The 16,873-nt window shown below is 35.2% G+C and overlaps 1 protein-coding gene across 3 annotated transcripts in view; it reads left to right on the top strand.

Moving 5' to 3' along the window:
• The first annotated feature begins 930 nt into the window (after positions 1–930).
• Positions 931–16,873, top strand: part of LOC106063545 (maltase-glucoamylase-like) — a 63,464-nt gene continuing 47,521 nt past the window's right edge. Inside the window, exons 1-18 of one of the 3 annotated variants that reach the window (XM_056030730.1) lie at positions 931–1,147; positions 6,049–6,258; positions 9,608–9,846; positions 10,356–10,504; positions 11,316–11,493; positions 12,136–12,235; positions 12,347–12,459; positions 13,007–13,132; positions 13,389–13,520; positions 13,759–13,896; positions 14,021–14,137; positions 14,275–14,401; positions 14,530–14,680; positions 15,366–15,499; positions 15,598–15,632; positions 15,742–15,858; positions 16,042–16,190; positions 16,326–16,410. In XM_056030730.1, the coding sequence (XP_055886705.1) occupies positions 6,084–6,258; positions 9,608–9,846; positions 10,356–10,504; positions 11,316–11,493; positions 12,136–12,235; positions 12,347–12,459; positions 13,007–13,132; positions 13,389–13,520; positions 13,759–13,896; positions 14,021–14,137; positions 14,275–14,401; positions 14,530–14,680; positions 15,366–15,499; positions 15,598–15,632; positions 15,742–15,858; positions 16,042–16,190; positions 16,326–16,410 (2,265 nt within the window). In that variant the 5' untranslated portion in view covers positions 931–1,147; positions 6,049–6,083. Of the gene's footprint in view, positions 1,148–1,337; positions 1,476–5,125; positions 5,219–6,048; positions 6,259–9,607; positions 9,847–10,355; positions 10,505–11,315; positions 11,494–12,135; positions 12,236–12,346; positions 12,460–13,006; positions 13,133–13,388; positions 13,521–13,758; positions 13,897–14,020; positions 14,138–14,274; positions 14,402–14,529; positions 14,681–15,365; positions 15,500–15,597; positions 15,633–15,741; positions 15,859–16,041; positions 16,191–16,325; positions 16,411–16,873 lie in introns of those variants that run through there. The other 2 variants (XM_056030731.1, XM_056030732.1) reach the window with 2 other exon arrangements.

Genomic DNA, 16,873 nt, shown 5'->3' with positions numbered 1-16,873 from the left:
CAAGTTAACTAGGGTAGAGTTAACTGGAGTGGACTACTGTCGTTAAAGTCTATACAGTAAACTACAGTGGACTTGAGCCGTTACAGTCGATACAGTCGATGTAAGACGTGTGCGGCTCTGATTCGATAGACTTGAGGACGACTTGGTTCAGCTTTGGGAGACCTGGAGCGACACTGGGAAGTGTGTCGTTGTTCTGTTTTGTGGAATACGGCTCGAGGAAAGTTGAGAAGAGATGAATTGCAACGAAGTGAAGTGATGAATTACAACGAAGTATAGCTAACTGTAAACTGACAGATATTGTACAGTCTTCTACGCTACATGTTACAGTAACGAATTGTTAGAGTTAATAGTCATTAAAGTTATATGAAACTGAAAGTTTAGTCGTCAAGTTCTGTGCAGTGTTTTTATTTGTGTGCCAACTAATACATCTAGCCGGAAAATTCAGAAATACGTAACAATATGTTCTCTGATAATTACATTTAGTGGTATATGATGATTATATTCATCTACTCTATTTTCTATTTGACGGGGAGTTATCACACTTGATTCCCCTGTGTTCATATGACTATTGTGGGACAATGGTCTCTTCTAAGATATAGACATAACCTCATTGAGACACCGACAGTATGTTTACTTTTGACTAGAGCACGGACACAGCAATACATATTACTTTAGCAAACATCTGCTTTACTTCAACAGCAATAAAAACAGCTCCTTATTCTCTCTCTCTCTCTCCCTTTCTCTCTCTCTCTCTCTCATTCAAGCACATCCACTCCGTTTATATCCTTGTTTATATCCTTTTCCATCTTCATTCTGTGTCATTATCTCTCTCTCTCTCTCTCTCTCTTCTCGCTCTCTCTCTCTCTCTCTCTTCTCTCTCTCTCTCTCTCTTCTCGCGCGCGCTCTCTCTCCCTCTCTCTCGCTGTTATATGTCTCCTCATTTCAATAGCAGTCGGCGAAATTCCCTTTCCTCCACATGTTTGCAGTTGATATCTCTTCTTTGGATAGAATCTTTAAAGAAAAAAAGACATAATATATTTATTCGGGTCTACTTTACAACACGGCCATATACTATATCCTGATGGGTCTGCTGCACGGCACGACTACAGCTCAAAGACTAGATACTTTCTAATAATAAAAATACAAGGTAGGTCTAACACATTGACAAAACATAAAAAGCTCGTTTTTTTTATGTTCTTATTTATTTTATTAGCATTTTGCAATTTTTAAGCTAACGTAAAAAAAAACAACAGTAATTTATTAAAGAATCTTTTCTTTTTTCCTTGTTTGCTAGATCTATTTACTTAACTTGTAGTTTTTTTTCCTTCATGAACTTGTAATTGACAGTTCATAGGTCAAGGCCTTTGGTTTACCTGAGGCCACTGAAAGTGCGTGTATACCATTGTTTAAAAAAAGATGTGCTACTTATTCATTATTTAAGATAAAGGTAACTTCTGATTGTGTTCCAAATAAAAGTAAGTAGCGCTTGCTATGTGTGTTGCAGCATAATTAGAAAGCCTAGCTATAATGTTTTACGTTATTTTTTGGCATAATTCTATTGATATAAATTACTCTTTAATGACCGAGAATAGAGAGAGAATGAGAGGAGATAACGAATGTGAGAAAAGAAGCCAATGAGATAGATAAGAATACAAGATTAGGAAATATTAGCAAGTAACGACTCCGTCTCACAGCTGGAAAGGTATAACAGAAAAAAGATTGGATACAAATTTACCTTATCCTACTAAATACAGATATTACTCCCAAAAAAAAAAAAGATGATTACGTCCTACCCGTGTTCCTTATTACGGAATATTTCCATATTTAGACATATGTTTGTCTTTTTTCAAAGCACCACCAATAGTTTCATTTGCATAATTTTTATTTAATGTGAGATATTGACCACTCTTTTCTTCAGACGAATATAGCAAGTTTTTATTTACAAAAAAAGCAAGAGAGAAACTTGGATCATGACTTTGACACTATTATTTTTTGTTTGTTTACCATCACTTAGTCTAAAATGAAGGAAATATAATTTACAAGCGAGGTCAGTTACGTAAAATATATCGCATAAACCAGGAGCTCCTGGAAATCTCCCGAAATTGCAAAATATACGAAAAAGTCCTTAAAATATATGAAAATATATAGACAAAAATTGTCATTTTGGGGTGTCATTCAATATGGAAAACGCCAAACGTAATTGTGTAATCTGGTGAAAGAAGCTTCTCGCCCCTCAAACTAATGAAGAATTACTTGAGATCAATAATTCTCAAAGATAGATTGAAACATTTGGTAATTCTTGCTACTGAGCGTGATCTATGTAGGAAACAGAATTATTGTGATAATACTGTATGACTTTGCTACACGCAAGGCTCGTAAAGTAATTTTGTACGTAGTAAAGTATGAATGAAATGCATAGACGAATTTATTTTCTAATACAAACTCTTAAATTTCACTTATAATCCGCTTCCCTACCCAAACTTGGCCCCGCGAAATCCGTTTCGCATAGGGCCCCACAATGGTTAAGTCCGGCCCTGCTATTTAGTGACGGGTGAATATACATAGTAGATTACTTGTTCTCTTTCCATGATTTCTTGGTCAGAATGGTCAGGCACTGCTATTTAGCGTTTGTAAAATGTTTGCTTGTAAAATGTTTGACATGTTTCGGATGTTCCTTGAGAGTTGACGATAGTTCACTTCCTAGTCCAAACCTCCCGCAGGACGAAGGGGGGTGGGAGCGGCAGGGTTTGACAGTCCAGCGCGCAGCCATCCGTATAGACGTGTGAATACCCACTTGTTCTGCCCCCCCCCTCTTGTTTTTTCGTGGGGTGACTATCCGCAGAAATAAGAGAGTGATCTTTCCTTTACTTCTTCTTCTCGTCCAAACTCTTGAGGGAAGAGGATAATTATATATATAGATAAGAATAATATTTTAAAATATTTGGCTTCCACCCCGAGCAACCATTTATTTTACAAGATTTATCGCTTTATACATTTGTCGTAACTTTGTAAAACTTTGTATTGTAATATAGTCCTTTTTAAAATTTTAAATGAGTTTTTTTTTTTACATATTTAAATGTTGAATAGGCTCAACTGATTTACCCAAGTAGGCCTACTATTTGTACAAATACTCCTTCTTCCCTAGTGCTATTAGAGCATGTAATGGGTTGCCTGAGCTAACCAGGAAAACCAGTGACTTGGCAGAATTTAAGTCATTGGTTAATATGCATGACTGAATGCATGACGCGTAGGACGTAATCATCTTCTTTTTTGAAGTAACGTCTGTATCATATAAGATAAGACAAGAAGAATGCACGGAGTTTACAAAGTTCAGAAGTTCTCAATCCGACTTATCTAGGCCTACTATCTTTGATTTGGGCACTTTAGAGATATTCTTTAAGAAACCTTATCTCAAGACAATTATTATAAGACTATCTCTTGACTGAGCCCCCGACATCTTTACCCCCCCCCCACACACACACCCACATACACACACGCGCATATCATGATAATGAAACAAATTGTAGCTTTCCAGTGCTTATCAAACGACTGCAATATGAACTAAGTCAAGTACACTTCTGACAGTTTTACACAAGAAGGATATTAGAATTTGGTGCGTATAGAACATATAGAACAGGAAAAAAAGAGAATGATTAAAAGAGAGAAAGAAGGAGAGAGAGAGAGAGAGAGAGAAGGGGAGAGAGAGACATAATATATATGGCTATCCTATCTGGCAACATAATTGCTAGTTTGACACAAACATTTTGTAAATGTAGGCCTTATAAGTGGAGAAAGGGGAATGGCATTTTTTTTTACACAAACAGAGAATTTATAATGTTTAACGGATGTTAGTGAAAAATTCGTTTGGTGATCAGATTTTTGTTTTAATTCACTGGATGTTCTCGCTCTTCCCAAAATGCCTTTGATCACGCGAGCTTAAACTGGAGCTCTTCTCTCTTTTGCAATGAAGGCCTACTTTTATAATATCCTATGTTAGATGTCTTTGCTGTAAAAAGAAAAGACTTGTGTGAACTGGCTGTAAGATTATATGGCAGTCTTTTTTTTTATGGCGATGTTGAAAAACGCGTGAAAGCATTTTATTAACAATCGTAATTTACTCCTTCACCTTAAGACAATGCAGTAAACGTGGATTAGTGCATTTATCCTGCCGCCTCTTTTGTTTTATCTATAAACCAGGGCCAGGGGAGCTTTTGGATGACTCCAGGTGAGAGTTTGGCGGGAAAATCGCTCCGCCTGCTTTTAAAATCAATGTCTTCTAAGCAGTGGTTCTCTCAACTCTTCTATATGGATCTGAGACATGGGTATTATACAGAAAGTAACTAAGACTACTTGAGCACTTTTACCAAAGATGCTTGCGCTCCATCATGGACATAAGGTGGCATTGGCAAGACCGCACTACAAACAGCGATGTCCTTGCGAACGCCGGTATGGACAGTATAGAGGGACTTCTTATGGTCCGACAGTTACGCTGCGCAGGGCACGTATCCCGTATGGGGACGAACGTATGCCAAAAGCAGTCTTTTTTTTTTTTTTTTTGGTGAGCTTAAAGGTGGTCGACGTAACAGAGGTGCCCTACGAAAACGCTTTAAAGACCATCTTAGGCGACAACTTGCTTTAACTAACATAGAAGAGAGCACCTGGTTGCATGGGGCTTCAGAACGAGAATTCAATACTGTGAAGAGCTGAGCTGGCTCGGTCATATTTTAAGACATGTCTTACTGTCAAAAGTCATCCTTCAAGGTACAGTGGAGGGAACACAAAGAAAGAGTCGTCCAAAGAAAAGCTGGCTGGACAACGTAAAAGAATGGACCGAGGCCTTTCTACAGAACAGCTGGCTGCTGCTGACCAGAAAAAGTGGAGGAATTTGGTTACGCGAACTGTCACAGACAGCAGCCCTACAGCGAAAGTCAAGGACAAATGAAATGACGAGAGATGCGTTGTTAAAGCGGAGGATTTTAGCCTGTCTAGCTGTTAAACAAACCTGGTTTTCAATATTTCCGCATCACTGCCTTTGTCACAGAAACCGTTATGAAGTTTGAAATGAGAACATTAACAACTTTAAGAAACGTTATATTGTTGTTCTTAGGTATTGACTTAATCCAAATAAGGAAGATTGCAGTTACTCACCTACATACGCTGAGCCAACTGTGACCTACTTATTATGCCACATATCACGCAGACAGAGCTGTTATCAGTCGTGAGTCTATTTTTAAGTTTTTCTTTTGCAATCTGCGTCTGTGCGTGGCGTTATATTTTCTTTGGGTGTCAAATGAATGTGTCTTTGGGAGGGTGTTCCCCAGTTGTCTCCATTGGAAGCATGATGTTATATTTATATCCCTCCATGTCAGTAAAAAAAAAAGGGGGGGGCGTGGTGGTTAAGGCTTCTGAACTAGGTATCTCAGGTTCGAATCTCTGCGAAGACCTGGATTTTGAATTTCGTAGTTTTTAAGACGCCTTTGAATCCACCCAGCTTTTGTGCATAGATGTGGAAAGTAAAAGCGGTTGGTCGTTGTGCTGGTCACACCACACCATTGTTAACCGGGGGACATAGACACAGATGACCTTGACATCATCTGCTCCATATATAGCAAGATCTGAAAGGGTTATACTTTATTTTCTTTATAACAGTAAGGGCATGATGACGTCTAAATCATTCTTTCAGGTGTTTGCGGTGTAGGGGAGGGGAATGTTAAGACTAAGATTAAGACTAAGACTGCGTTATTGATCCTTACGGAATTTTGTTGTGATTACAAGGACTCTTTTCTCATATAAAGACAACACAACAGAAAAATACACATAAATACAACAGACAACATAAAGAGTTCATTCAGCGACTACACACAGGTATCTTGGTCCATTTCATGTTCCCTGATCAATGAGTGGCGGTGATAGAGTCTGACCGAGTGAGGTACTGTTAAGTTTAACAAGTAGTTAAGAAAACATCTCTTTATGTCCACGCCAGGAAACGATTGTTGACACTGTTAAGTTGTCACTGATAATATGCCTTTTTGTTCTTGTGTTGTCTAGATTGACAGGGAATTACGTCCTAAGCCCTAAACATCATGGGCAAGTACATAACAAAGACGAGGCTTAAGATCATTGTGGCTATTCTAATAGTGATCGCTATTGTGATTGCAATCGCTGTGCCCCTATCGCTTAGAAGCTCCGGGGGTGATGATGGTCCATCAGTGCCAGACAAGAGACCTTTCAGAGTGACATGCTACCCAGAAGCTGAAGGTTAGTCAACACAACGCTTAAGTCAGTAGTGACTCAGTAGGTTTTATTTCAAGTAGATTTAGAATAGGTAGACCGTAGACGCATGCAGTATCGCCTTAAAGTATGTGTGAATCCAAACCCTCTTTTAGGAGTTTAATGAAAATGGCAATAGTTCCGCTTCCGTCATGTTGTTATTGCAGGACTCAAGCACTCTACTATCTACAAAATGCTTCCAAAGGCATGCGCCTCAAATAACCTCAAACAACAGGTCCTTACTCCTGGCCATCACGTGTGGCTAAGATATAGGTTTCTGCGAAACTGTTATCTCTGACAGGAGCACTGGCGGATCCAGGAAGGGGGCGGTTGGGGCGATCGCCCTTTCGAGTGGGGGGGGGGCGGTCCTATTTATTTGCAGAAATCACAGCTTGGTAACAGAATCAATTAAATATCTATATGATTAAAACTTGTTATTGGTATTTCGACCGGTCTTTATATTATGTCGTTCATCTTTGGCCGATTGGAAGGGGAGGAGCGAATACCTCTACTGCCCTTCCCATCTAAACCCTTTGAGTGGGGGGGGGGCGGTCCTACTTTTATGTAGAAATCATAGTTTGTGAACAAAATTAGTCGAATATCTATATAATATAAACAGGTGGAAGTGCGATACATGCAATTACCTTCCCCCCATCGGACAAACCAATACTTTTTTTTTGTATTATAGTAAGAAATTACAAAATTTAAAAAATCAGTCATTAATATAATTTATATATGCTATAAAGTAAATTCTAATATCGAGTCGCCCAACCTCTATTCTTTAATGCAAAATGCAATCATTAGCAGAAATTATAAAAAGGAGCGAGGATTAATCGTTTTCATTTTACCGCCCTTCCCCTTTCCAGACAGAGTTTGTGTAATTTCACATGAATTTATCATAACTATTTTAAGAAAGACTTTGCTTTGGAAAAGTTATAATTCAAACAAAATTTTTCAATAAAACAGTCACGGTTGAGATGAGTTCAAAAGCCAGATAATCTTTTCCTAGTCGACTTTTTCCAACCTTTACTCTATCTCATATTTTTCTAGTTAAATAAATTTAGGACTATAACTCACAATTTATACTTGCATTTTATTGAATATTATTAATCGGAAATTTTTTTTTTCGGCGGCGATCCTCAAAGCCTTAATCTAAATATGGTGGGTATCTTATCTTTTCAAAGAACAAATCGGTTGTATTTGCAATGTATTTAAGGGACTATAAATTCATATTAGAATATTTTCCACATTATTCAAAAGGTCCTTTATAATAGAATGAATAATGAGCTGTAGATCATCAGAATGCGTTACTGCAGTAAAGAATGCCAAAAAAAGTTTTTAGCGTTGAGGCTTCGCCCCGAGCCTCACTGATGAATAATAAGCTGTAGATGTCAGGAGAATGCGTTTCTGCAGTGAAGAATGCAAGAAAACGCTTTTGGAGTCGGGGCTTCGCCCCGAACCCAATAATAAATAATGAGCTGTAGATGTCAGGAAAATGCGTTTCAGCCTTGAAAAATGCAAGGAAACGCTTTTGGCGTCGGGGCTTCGCCCTGAACCCCATTTATAAACAATGAGCTGTAGATGTCAGGAGAATGCGTTTCAGACGTGAAAAATGCAAGAAAACGCTTTTAGTTTCGTTTTCTTCGCCCCGAACCCCACTGATAAGCAATGATCTGTAGATGTCAGGAGAATGCGTTTCTGCAGGGAAAAATGCAAGAAAACGCTTTTGGGTGCCCCGAACCCCACTGAGAAAACTTGCAGCGCTTTCCCAGACCCCCAAGCTTGCAAGAGAAAGGCCTCAACATGACTTTTTTTTTCTGTTTGTTTTTTTCGCCGAAGATTGAGAAACAGTCTTATTTTATTCTCACATATCGAATATATATATATATATATATATATATATGTATATATATATATATATATATATATATATATATATATATATATATATATATATATATATATATATATATGTATATATAGATAGATATAGATATAGATAGATAGATAGATAGATAGATAGATAGATAGATAGATAGATAGATAGATAGATAGATAGATAGATAGATAGATAGATAGATAGATAGATAGATAGATAGATAGATAGATAGATAGATAGATAGATAGATAGATAGATAGATAGATAGATAGATATGCTGTACGCACGTTTATGCATAGGGTTAGGGTTTACTGGGCGTTAGGGTTAGGGTTTGGAAAAAAATCCCCCCCCCCACTCCAAAGTTCTGGATCCGCCAGTGGACAGGAGTGGGTGTAAAGACGAACAGCTGCCATGGCACTTGAACCAGTAAGCTTGGGACAAAAGGGGCTCGTTCGCATGGACGTAGCTATGGGGAAGTTTCGGGGTTGAAATTCTGAAAAATTTGGTGATTGTAGTCTGTAATTTATAAGATAATTCAATATCCATTTTATCTTCTAGACTATATCTTATAATGCACGAATTCAGCCTTGATAACAAGGAGGAACTAAGTTATCAATTAGATTCTAGTTAAAGCAACAAAAATAAATGTCTATAGGGCCTATAAATATAGGCCTACGTCGGCACCAAAATCAGACTGATGCGCTCTCTGGTCATGGCCACATTTTTATATGCTTGCGAGTCGTGAACGTTGACTTCAGAGCTAGAGAGGAGGATCCTAGCAATGGAATTGAGATGCTACAGAAGGATCCTAGGCATCACATTCAAAGACCGCATCACAAACCAAGAAATCAGAGACAGGGTTACTGTAGCGATCGGAGCCCATGACGACCTGCTAACTATTGTAAAAAGACGAAAGCTTAAAACCTTTGGCCACAATACAAGATCTACGGGGCTCGCAAAGACCTTCCTTCAGGGAACAGTGCCAGGGAAAAGAAGAAGAGGCAGACAGAAAAAGCGATGGGAGGACAACATTAAAGAATGGACGGGCCTGCCATTGAGAGAGGTTCTAAACAATGCAAAAAAAAAAAGGGAGGAATGGAGAAAGACGGTCGACAAATCTTGCCTGGTGTCCCAACGGTCCAACAGACTAAGGGATAGGTAAAGGTAATTACAAACTGTCTGACACTCCGTCAAACTGTGTAATTTCAAATTACAATACTTTGTGAAGCTTTTTTTTCTAACTAATATTATGCAGGTTTTTTAAAACTGCTAATGAAAACCCAGTCTTTACCTCTTTCACTACAAGTATGGCCCCTGTATAAAAAAGTTTCTAATTTTGTTTATTTTTATGAATGCTTGTAGGCTGTAGCTTACACACACAGTAGACAAGTACTGTTGTTTGGATTTCAAAATTAGCAAGAAGGTATAACTTACCATTTCATTTTATTCTAAACATAGGAAATCCTTCTTTGATAGACAAAGCAGAATGCGAGCGGAGAGGATGCTTGTATTACACAAACCCGATAGAATGTGTATTTGTTGATGGTAAAAATGTTTTGGAGGCAAGCAATGTAACTAATACCACTTTTGGCTATCAAGTCAAACTAAAACAATCTGGAGATAACCCTTTTGGTGGCAACATCAGAGACTGGGTCTTTCATTATGAAAACCGAGGAGAAAATGTGCTTCGTTTTACGGTAAATATAGATCGATATCTTTATATTAAAATATGAAGTGCATGCAGGGCTGAGTGGTAAAACACTTAATTTTTTGACCAAGGGTTCCCGGGTTTGAATTCTGAAGTTTGGGATTTTTAATTTCAGATCATAAGAGCACATCTGAGTCCACCCAGCTCATTAAGGTACCTGACATTAGTTGGGAAACAGTAAAGGCAGTTGGTCATTGTACTGGCCATATGACACCCCCATTAACCATGATCCACAGAAACTGATGAACTAAACATCTTATGTCCCATAGATCGCAAGGTCTAAAAGGGAAACTTTATTTTTTTAAATATTAAAATGCAGTATTGTTATCTTGATATAGATCTAGGCCTATAGCTTGGATACGTATTTAACTCAAGATTTTACTAATGATCGAAATAGATAGCTTAATATAGAATAAGTTTAGAAAAAAACAACATATTATTTTATTTTGCAAACAGTTGTGAAAAGGATCTTGATATCTTGTTTTGGATATATGTCAGTTAGATACACAAGATGGAAAAAGATACAAAGTGCCTAAGGTCATGAACTTACAAGAGGCCAGTTCATCAACACCTAAATACACACTTAACATAACAAGTTTGAAGAATTTTTCCTTCAACATTAAAAGAGTTAGCACAGGAACTACACTGTGAGTATATATTCTATTAAACGATGTATGGTATCCAGTCCACTATGGTTTGTCATATTTTAGTAACAGAGGCCTTAGGGGCAAAAGTTAAAATTATAGTTGGTGGGTTAAGTTATAGGCTCAACTTGCAAATTACTAAAAGTGATCCTAGTTACAGTTATAAGAAACATAATTGTCATAATCGCATAAAAAGCTTATGGCAGACCTTAAATCATTGGCTTTAAATAATGGGAAAAAAAGCTTTTGGCCCTGTGTCGATGATGTGAAGCTTTTTTGTTATATAGAAAATGCATCTTGAACAACTTTTGTTATTGTGGGATTGCATTTCAAATTATGCAATAAATCAACTTCCCAGGAGATTGCTGAATCTTAATGATTAAGTACTCTCTATGGAAATATTAAAATAATGGTGTTGCTCTCTCTAAAGCAGTATTGAATAGAAAGGAATAGAGGTTAAGAATCTTTTGAATTCTTCATATGTTACTTTATACTAGGTTGTGCAATATGGTAGCTAAAGCTCTGGGTATTTTAAAATTTTGCAACATACATCTTTTTTTAAAACTCTTATAGTTTCCTTCCTCTGTCTAATATGACATGAGGCAGCATAAATCCCACTAAAAATTGTTATATACTTGTGAAGTTCTTTAACACATTATAAGTCATATTGATTATTAAGTTTTCTCCAAATTTTATGTAGTTGTCATTATTGTAAAAAAAAAAAAAAAAAGTAAAAAAGATACACATATAGCCTTATCTATATATATATTGAATTGTAAATCACATACAAAGCAAACTAATTAATATCAAACAGGTTTGACATCGGTGTAGGTCCAGGAAGTCTTGTGCTGTCAGACCAGTTCCTACAGATCACAACCAAACTACCAAGCACTAATGTGTATGGCCTGGGAGAACATGTCCATGACTATTTTAAACATGAGATGAACAAAACCTGGACTTCATTTGCCAGAGATCAGCCACCATCATGGGATGTAAGATTTAGATTTGACAACACAGGATTAGTTGTTTTTTTTTAAATTTAAATAAGTTGTTGAGGCTAATGGTTGGGTAGAATTCATTTAGAACCTGTCATTGGTAGAATGACTTTAACTCCCTTCACTTAGTGAGAATATTCATCAGATTATACAAAGTATTATAAAATGAATTCTATACTAGTATTATTAGGGTGTGGCAGTCAAGGGGCAGTGCTAATGGCTGCCACAGATTGAAGTTTTGATTGAAACTATGCTGAGTGCACATTACACTTATGAGGTACCACAATTTGTTGGAGGGAATAAATTTCTGTCCAACACCCTAGTTTTCATTGACCAGTGAAACAAATAAGACTTTACATCATTTGCCTCATGACTTAAAGTTTCTAAGAGAAAAAGGTATTTTAAATTCAATTAACATTATACAATTTTTATGAGACTTTTATTTATTATATCTTAAGCTCAAAACAGTTTTAAACTAGCTCCAAAGGTCCATGTTTGTGAATCTCTAATTCCTCTTTTCCAATGTGCACTTATTTTGCATAATGTTTTGGTGACAATAGAAAAATCTTATAAGATTTCTATCTTAAAGTACATTTGTTTAACTGGGTTAAATTGATCCTATTATTCTTACTTATTCAGGCCATGGCTAATCTTTATGGAACTCATCCTTTTTACACTTGTGTTGAAGATGCATTGGGAAATACACATGGCATTCTTTTACTTAACAGTAATGCACAAGGTAACACTGACTTTCAAGCTTGAAATGAAAAGCTTCAATGATGAATCTATATATCTGCTTCCTTTTCAGTGTGCTTTTTATTGAGTCTTTTATGTATCCTCTTTCTTTCAGAATACTCATTTTCTGATTTGCCAAGTCTGACGTTTAGAACCATTGGAGGAATATTGGATTTTTATATATTTTTGGGGCCTAGTCCTGAAGAAGTCATCCAACAATACACTGCTGTGAGTATCATTGTGAACATTTAATTATAGTACTCTTATTATTGTGTTTTTGTGTGCATGTGTGTGCAAGTAAATACATTTAAATAGTGTGAAATTGTTTTTATGACAAGAAATATTTTGAGCCATTTATTGGGAACATTAAGTGTTAATTATTTAAATGAAAGTCTATTTTATTGCTTGTGGCATTGCCTCATATGAAAATATTCAATAACAGGTAAGTCAATGTGTTGACTATTGTCTTACAAACATTTGTTTAACATTTGTTTCATGTAGAGATAATGAGTATGTTTTGTTTGCTAGATTTGTAAAAAAAATTTTATATAACTTTATTGTTCTTCTCTTGATGTAATTTTTCCATGCGAAAAAATTATTAATCAGATTTTGTTATTTTTAAGTTCTACTTACTCTGTATCTTCTACAAGAGCTACCACAGCTGCTACTTCTGATTTGAAATAAGTTATCAGAACCTTAAAAACATCATACACATCATCATCTCAATTCATTAACATCTGTACCTTTAATATAGAGAAAATCTATTTTGTTTTAGGTGATTGGTCGTCCTGTGATGCCACCCTATTGGGCTCTTGGCTTCCAACTCTGTAGATATGACTATCAAAACATATCTAATCTAAAAGAGGCTGTGGACTCTACTGCTCGATATGAAATACCACATGTAATTATTGCATTGGCTGAACTTTTCTTTTACTAAATTCCATCAATTAAAGTAAAGTTTATTAACATTATATTGAACTATAGTTATATTCTTCAAAAGTAATACTTAACATATTTTCACTTCTAGCATTAAAAATACTGTTTTATTTAAGTTAACCTTTTTTTGTTGTTGTTGTTATCACTTGTACAATATTTCACACCTAATGTAGGTATGCTTTTATTTCACTGAGGATGATTTGTTTCTCCTTCACATTAAGGATGTCCAATATGTTGATATAGATCACATGGATACCCAAAAAATCTTCACAGTTGATCATAAAAGATTCCCTAATTTAAATGACTATTTTAAAGAGCTACAAAAGGGAGGTATGAGAATCATCTACATACTGGTAAGTGTAACATCTCAATTACTTTTTTGAAATATACACTATTTCTTTAATAAAAGATAGTCATATCCTATACATATTTCAATTTGTTTGTTGAGTTTCAGTGATGCTCATATAGAGTCATTCTTAGATAAGTGTCTCAAATTTGAAAATAATAAATTAGTTACACAACCTTTGTAGTTGTTACATCAAGATGGAAGCAATTTTATTTCCTCATTTAAAATTTTAAAAATTTCTATAGGATCCATGTATGATCTCCAATGAAACTGACTACTATCCCTATGAAGAAATGAAGAGAAACAATTGTAATATAAAGTGGGCACCCAATGTCACAGTTCCTGATGATGCTAAAGATACTGATGGAGCATTGTTGGGTTATGTAGGTGATATTACTAACCTATTATTTTAAATATTTTTAATTGCTTTATAACTTTCTCAGTATATACTTGGTTTGAGATGACACGAACTAAATGCATATTTACATATTGTTTTTTACTTTTAAGGTCTGGCCACAAGGCAAAACAGTTTTTCCAGATTACCTGAAAATTTCTACTAAAGCTGTTTGGAAAAAGTTAATTGTAGATTATAGAAATAATCTTACTTTTGATGGTCTCTGGATTGTATGTACTGCTTTATCTTTATACATTTCTTTATTTGTGAACAAATTATATCTGATATCAGATTTTCTTTTAATGTGCATTATAAATCTATTTATGTAACCTAATTTTTTTGATTAAAAATAATTTACTTTTTCTAGGACATGAATGAGCCAGCAAGTTTTGGTACAAATGAAGAGCGGCCTTTTAACTGGCCAGAAAATGTTAAGCCATACTGGAGTTTACAATGTCCCAAAAATTTCAAGGAAGATCCCCCATACAGACCAAGTAAGTGATCAAAAACAAGAATGTTTGTTGTGAAATTTGAGGCTATTAGCAGCATTCCTTTATAAATTGTGTTTATCTATTTGTATTTTCTTATAAAACAAAATTATATTGTACCCTAATTATTGCAGAAGCTGCTTATTTATGGGATACTAAGAATAGGAAAGGGAGACTATCTGATAAAACAATTTGTATGAGCACAGTACAAGGAGATAATGATGAGTATTCTCACTATGATGTTCATAACCTGTATGGCTGGAGTCAGAGTGATGTGACATTGGAGTAAGTAGCCTACAGAGTTGTGTCTGATGTATAATTTCTAGTTGATAGCTCATAAATAGAAATGTCCATTCTTTGTCTATTATGGAATTAAATTCAAGTAAGTTCTTCTTTAGTAGCTTTTGAATGAGGAGGCAGGGTATTAGATTTTTTACTTAAGGAAAGGTCCTCCTTAAATTCTGAAAAATAAACTAGGACATTTATTAGGTGTTGTCAATTAAAACTTGCAGCCTTGAGCAGAACAAGCACATTATTCATGAGAAATTTTATTTGGTGTTGTCAATTAAAACTAGCAGCCTTGAGCAGAACATATTCATGAGAAAGTTTTCTTGACTCTTACAACCTGATTACATCATCTCCATCTCCTGAATTCCACTAATTCAAGTTAATGAGGAGTCAAGGACACCTAGTCAAGTTAACATTTTTTTTTATAATTCTTTCTTGTCATCTCTAGCTTTACTTCAGCTAGATAATTTATTTTTGTTTTTTTTAAACAAAAGACTAGGTAAGATTTAGAAATCAACTTCACTAGTCTTACAATTCTCTAGGAAGATCAAATCTTTTAGAATTTTGATTGCCAACATTTGCTCTTCAGGATAGAGACTGTGTCAATTTTTTATTTTTTTAAGTTTTCACAAAATGAACACTTTTCATTGTTTAATTTTAACTGGGTATTTTTTTGAAACAGTGCAGTTAGAGAGGCCACTGGTGAAAGAGGTATAGTCATCAGTAGGTCAACTTTTCCTGGCTCTGGTCAGTGGGTTGGTCACTGGCTTGGTGATAATGTCAGTCAGTGGAAGGACATGCTCAGCTCTATTATCGGTTAGTATTTCATAAGTTGCAGGATTCAAAGAAACTTCAGAAAATCTTTTGTGTACTCAAATGTGTATTCAATAAAAATCTTTTTTCTTTTTTTTCAGGTTTACTGGAGTTTAACCTCTTTGGAATTCCCTATGTAAATATTTTTATTGTTTTTTGTAATAGTTTTACACTTGTATTGGTTGTTAGAATTTCAATTTTAATATTTTGTACTTTTATATATACTATCAAACCATTTTTTACAGATTGGTGCGGATATTTGTGGATTCTTTGAAAATACAACAGAAGAACTTTGTTTAAGATGGATGCAGCTTGGAGCTTTTTATACCTTCAGTAGGAACCATAACACCAAGGGACCTATAGTAATGTTGCATTTTCTGAAATTATTTAGTACTTTGATTGGAAAAATTCAATTTAAAAGCACTAATTGTCATTTTAAAAATACACTTTATGCAGATTGATTTAAGTTTTCAATTTGCTACAGTATCAATTAATGTTATTGTTTTTTTTTTGTTATATAATTGCTTTTATTTATTACACTTAAGCCTCAAGGTCCAGGTCAGCTTGGTGATGATGTTGGTTTCGCATCAAGGGACATAATGAGAGTTAGATACCAGCTTTTACCTTACTTGTACACCCTTTTTTATTACGCTCACACCAAAGGATCAACGGTCATTAGACCACTGCATCATGAGTAAGAAAACAAGCTTTTTTGTTCAGTCTGTATAATTCAACTATTTGTTTAAGGAAATTCTGTATTTAAACAATTAATTTATATCTAAATCTCTCTTTATATAGTCAATGTTTTTATTTGTGTTTTTAATGAAAGATTTCCCACAGATAAAATTGCTTTAGCTATAGATAGACAGTTTCTCTGGGGATCTTGTTTACTGATTTCTCCAATTTTAGAACAGGTAATTTAACATAATTTGAGATCATATTTTGTTAAGAAATGCATATATTTTATGTAAAACAGAAATATTTTTATTAAATACATTGGGTGCTAGTAATGTAAGCAATTAACTGTTATTAGTTTAGCACATTATTTTAATACATTAAGATAATTATTGTAAATAATGGATGGTTGCCTGGTCGTGCGGTTTGCGCGCTGGACTGTCGTTTGGATTTATCCATGGTCCCGGGTTCAAACCCAGCCCCCTCCCATCCCCCGTCAGCCTGCAGGAGGTTTGGACTAGTAAGTAAACTATCTTCAACTCTGAAGGAACATCCGAAACATGTAAAACATTTTACAAACAAACCTGGAGAATTAGGTTTTATGTGCATACAACACTTTTTTTTTAAACTATAATAAATTAATAATTTTTATCTAGGCAATAAAACTGCACAAGAAGTTTAAGGTTTATAAAAAATATCTAC

Source organism: Biomphalaria glabrata, chromosome 5 (assembly GCF_947242115.1).
Source record: "Biomphalaria glabrata chromosome 5, xgBioGlab47.1, whole genome shotgun sequence".
Taxonomy (NCBI): Eukaryota; Metazoa; Mollusca; class Gastropoda; family Planorbidae; genus Biomphalaria; species Biomphalaria glabrata.
Note: the sequence above shows the minus strand (reverse complement) of the source record. Positions and strands in the feature narration are given on the sequence as shown.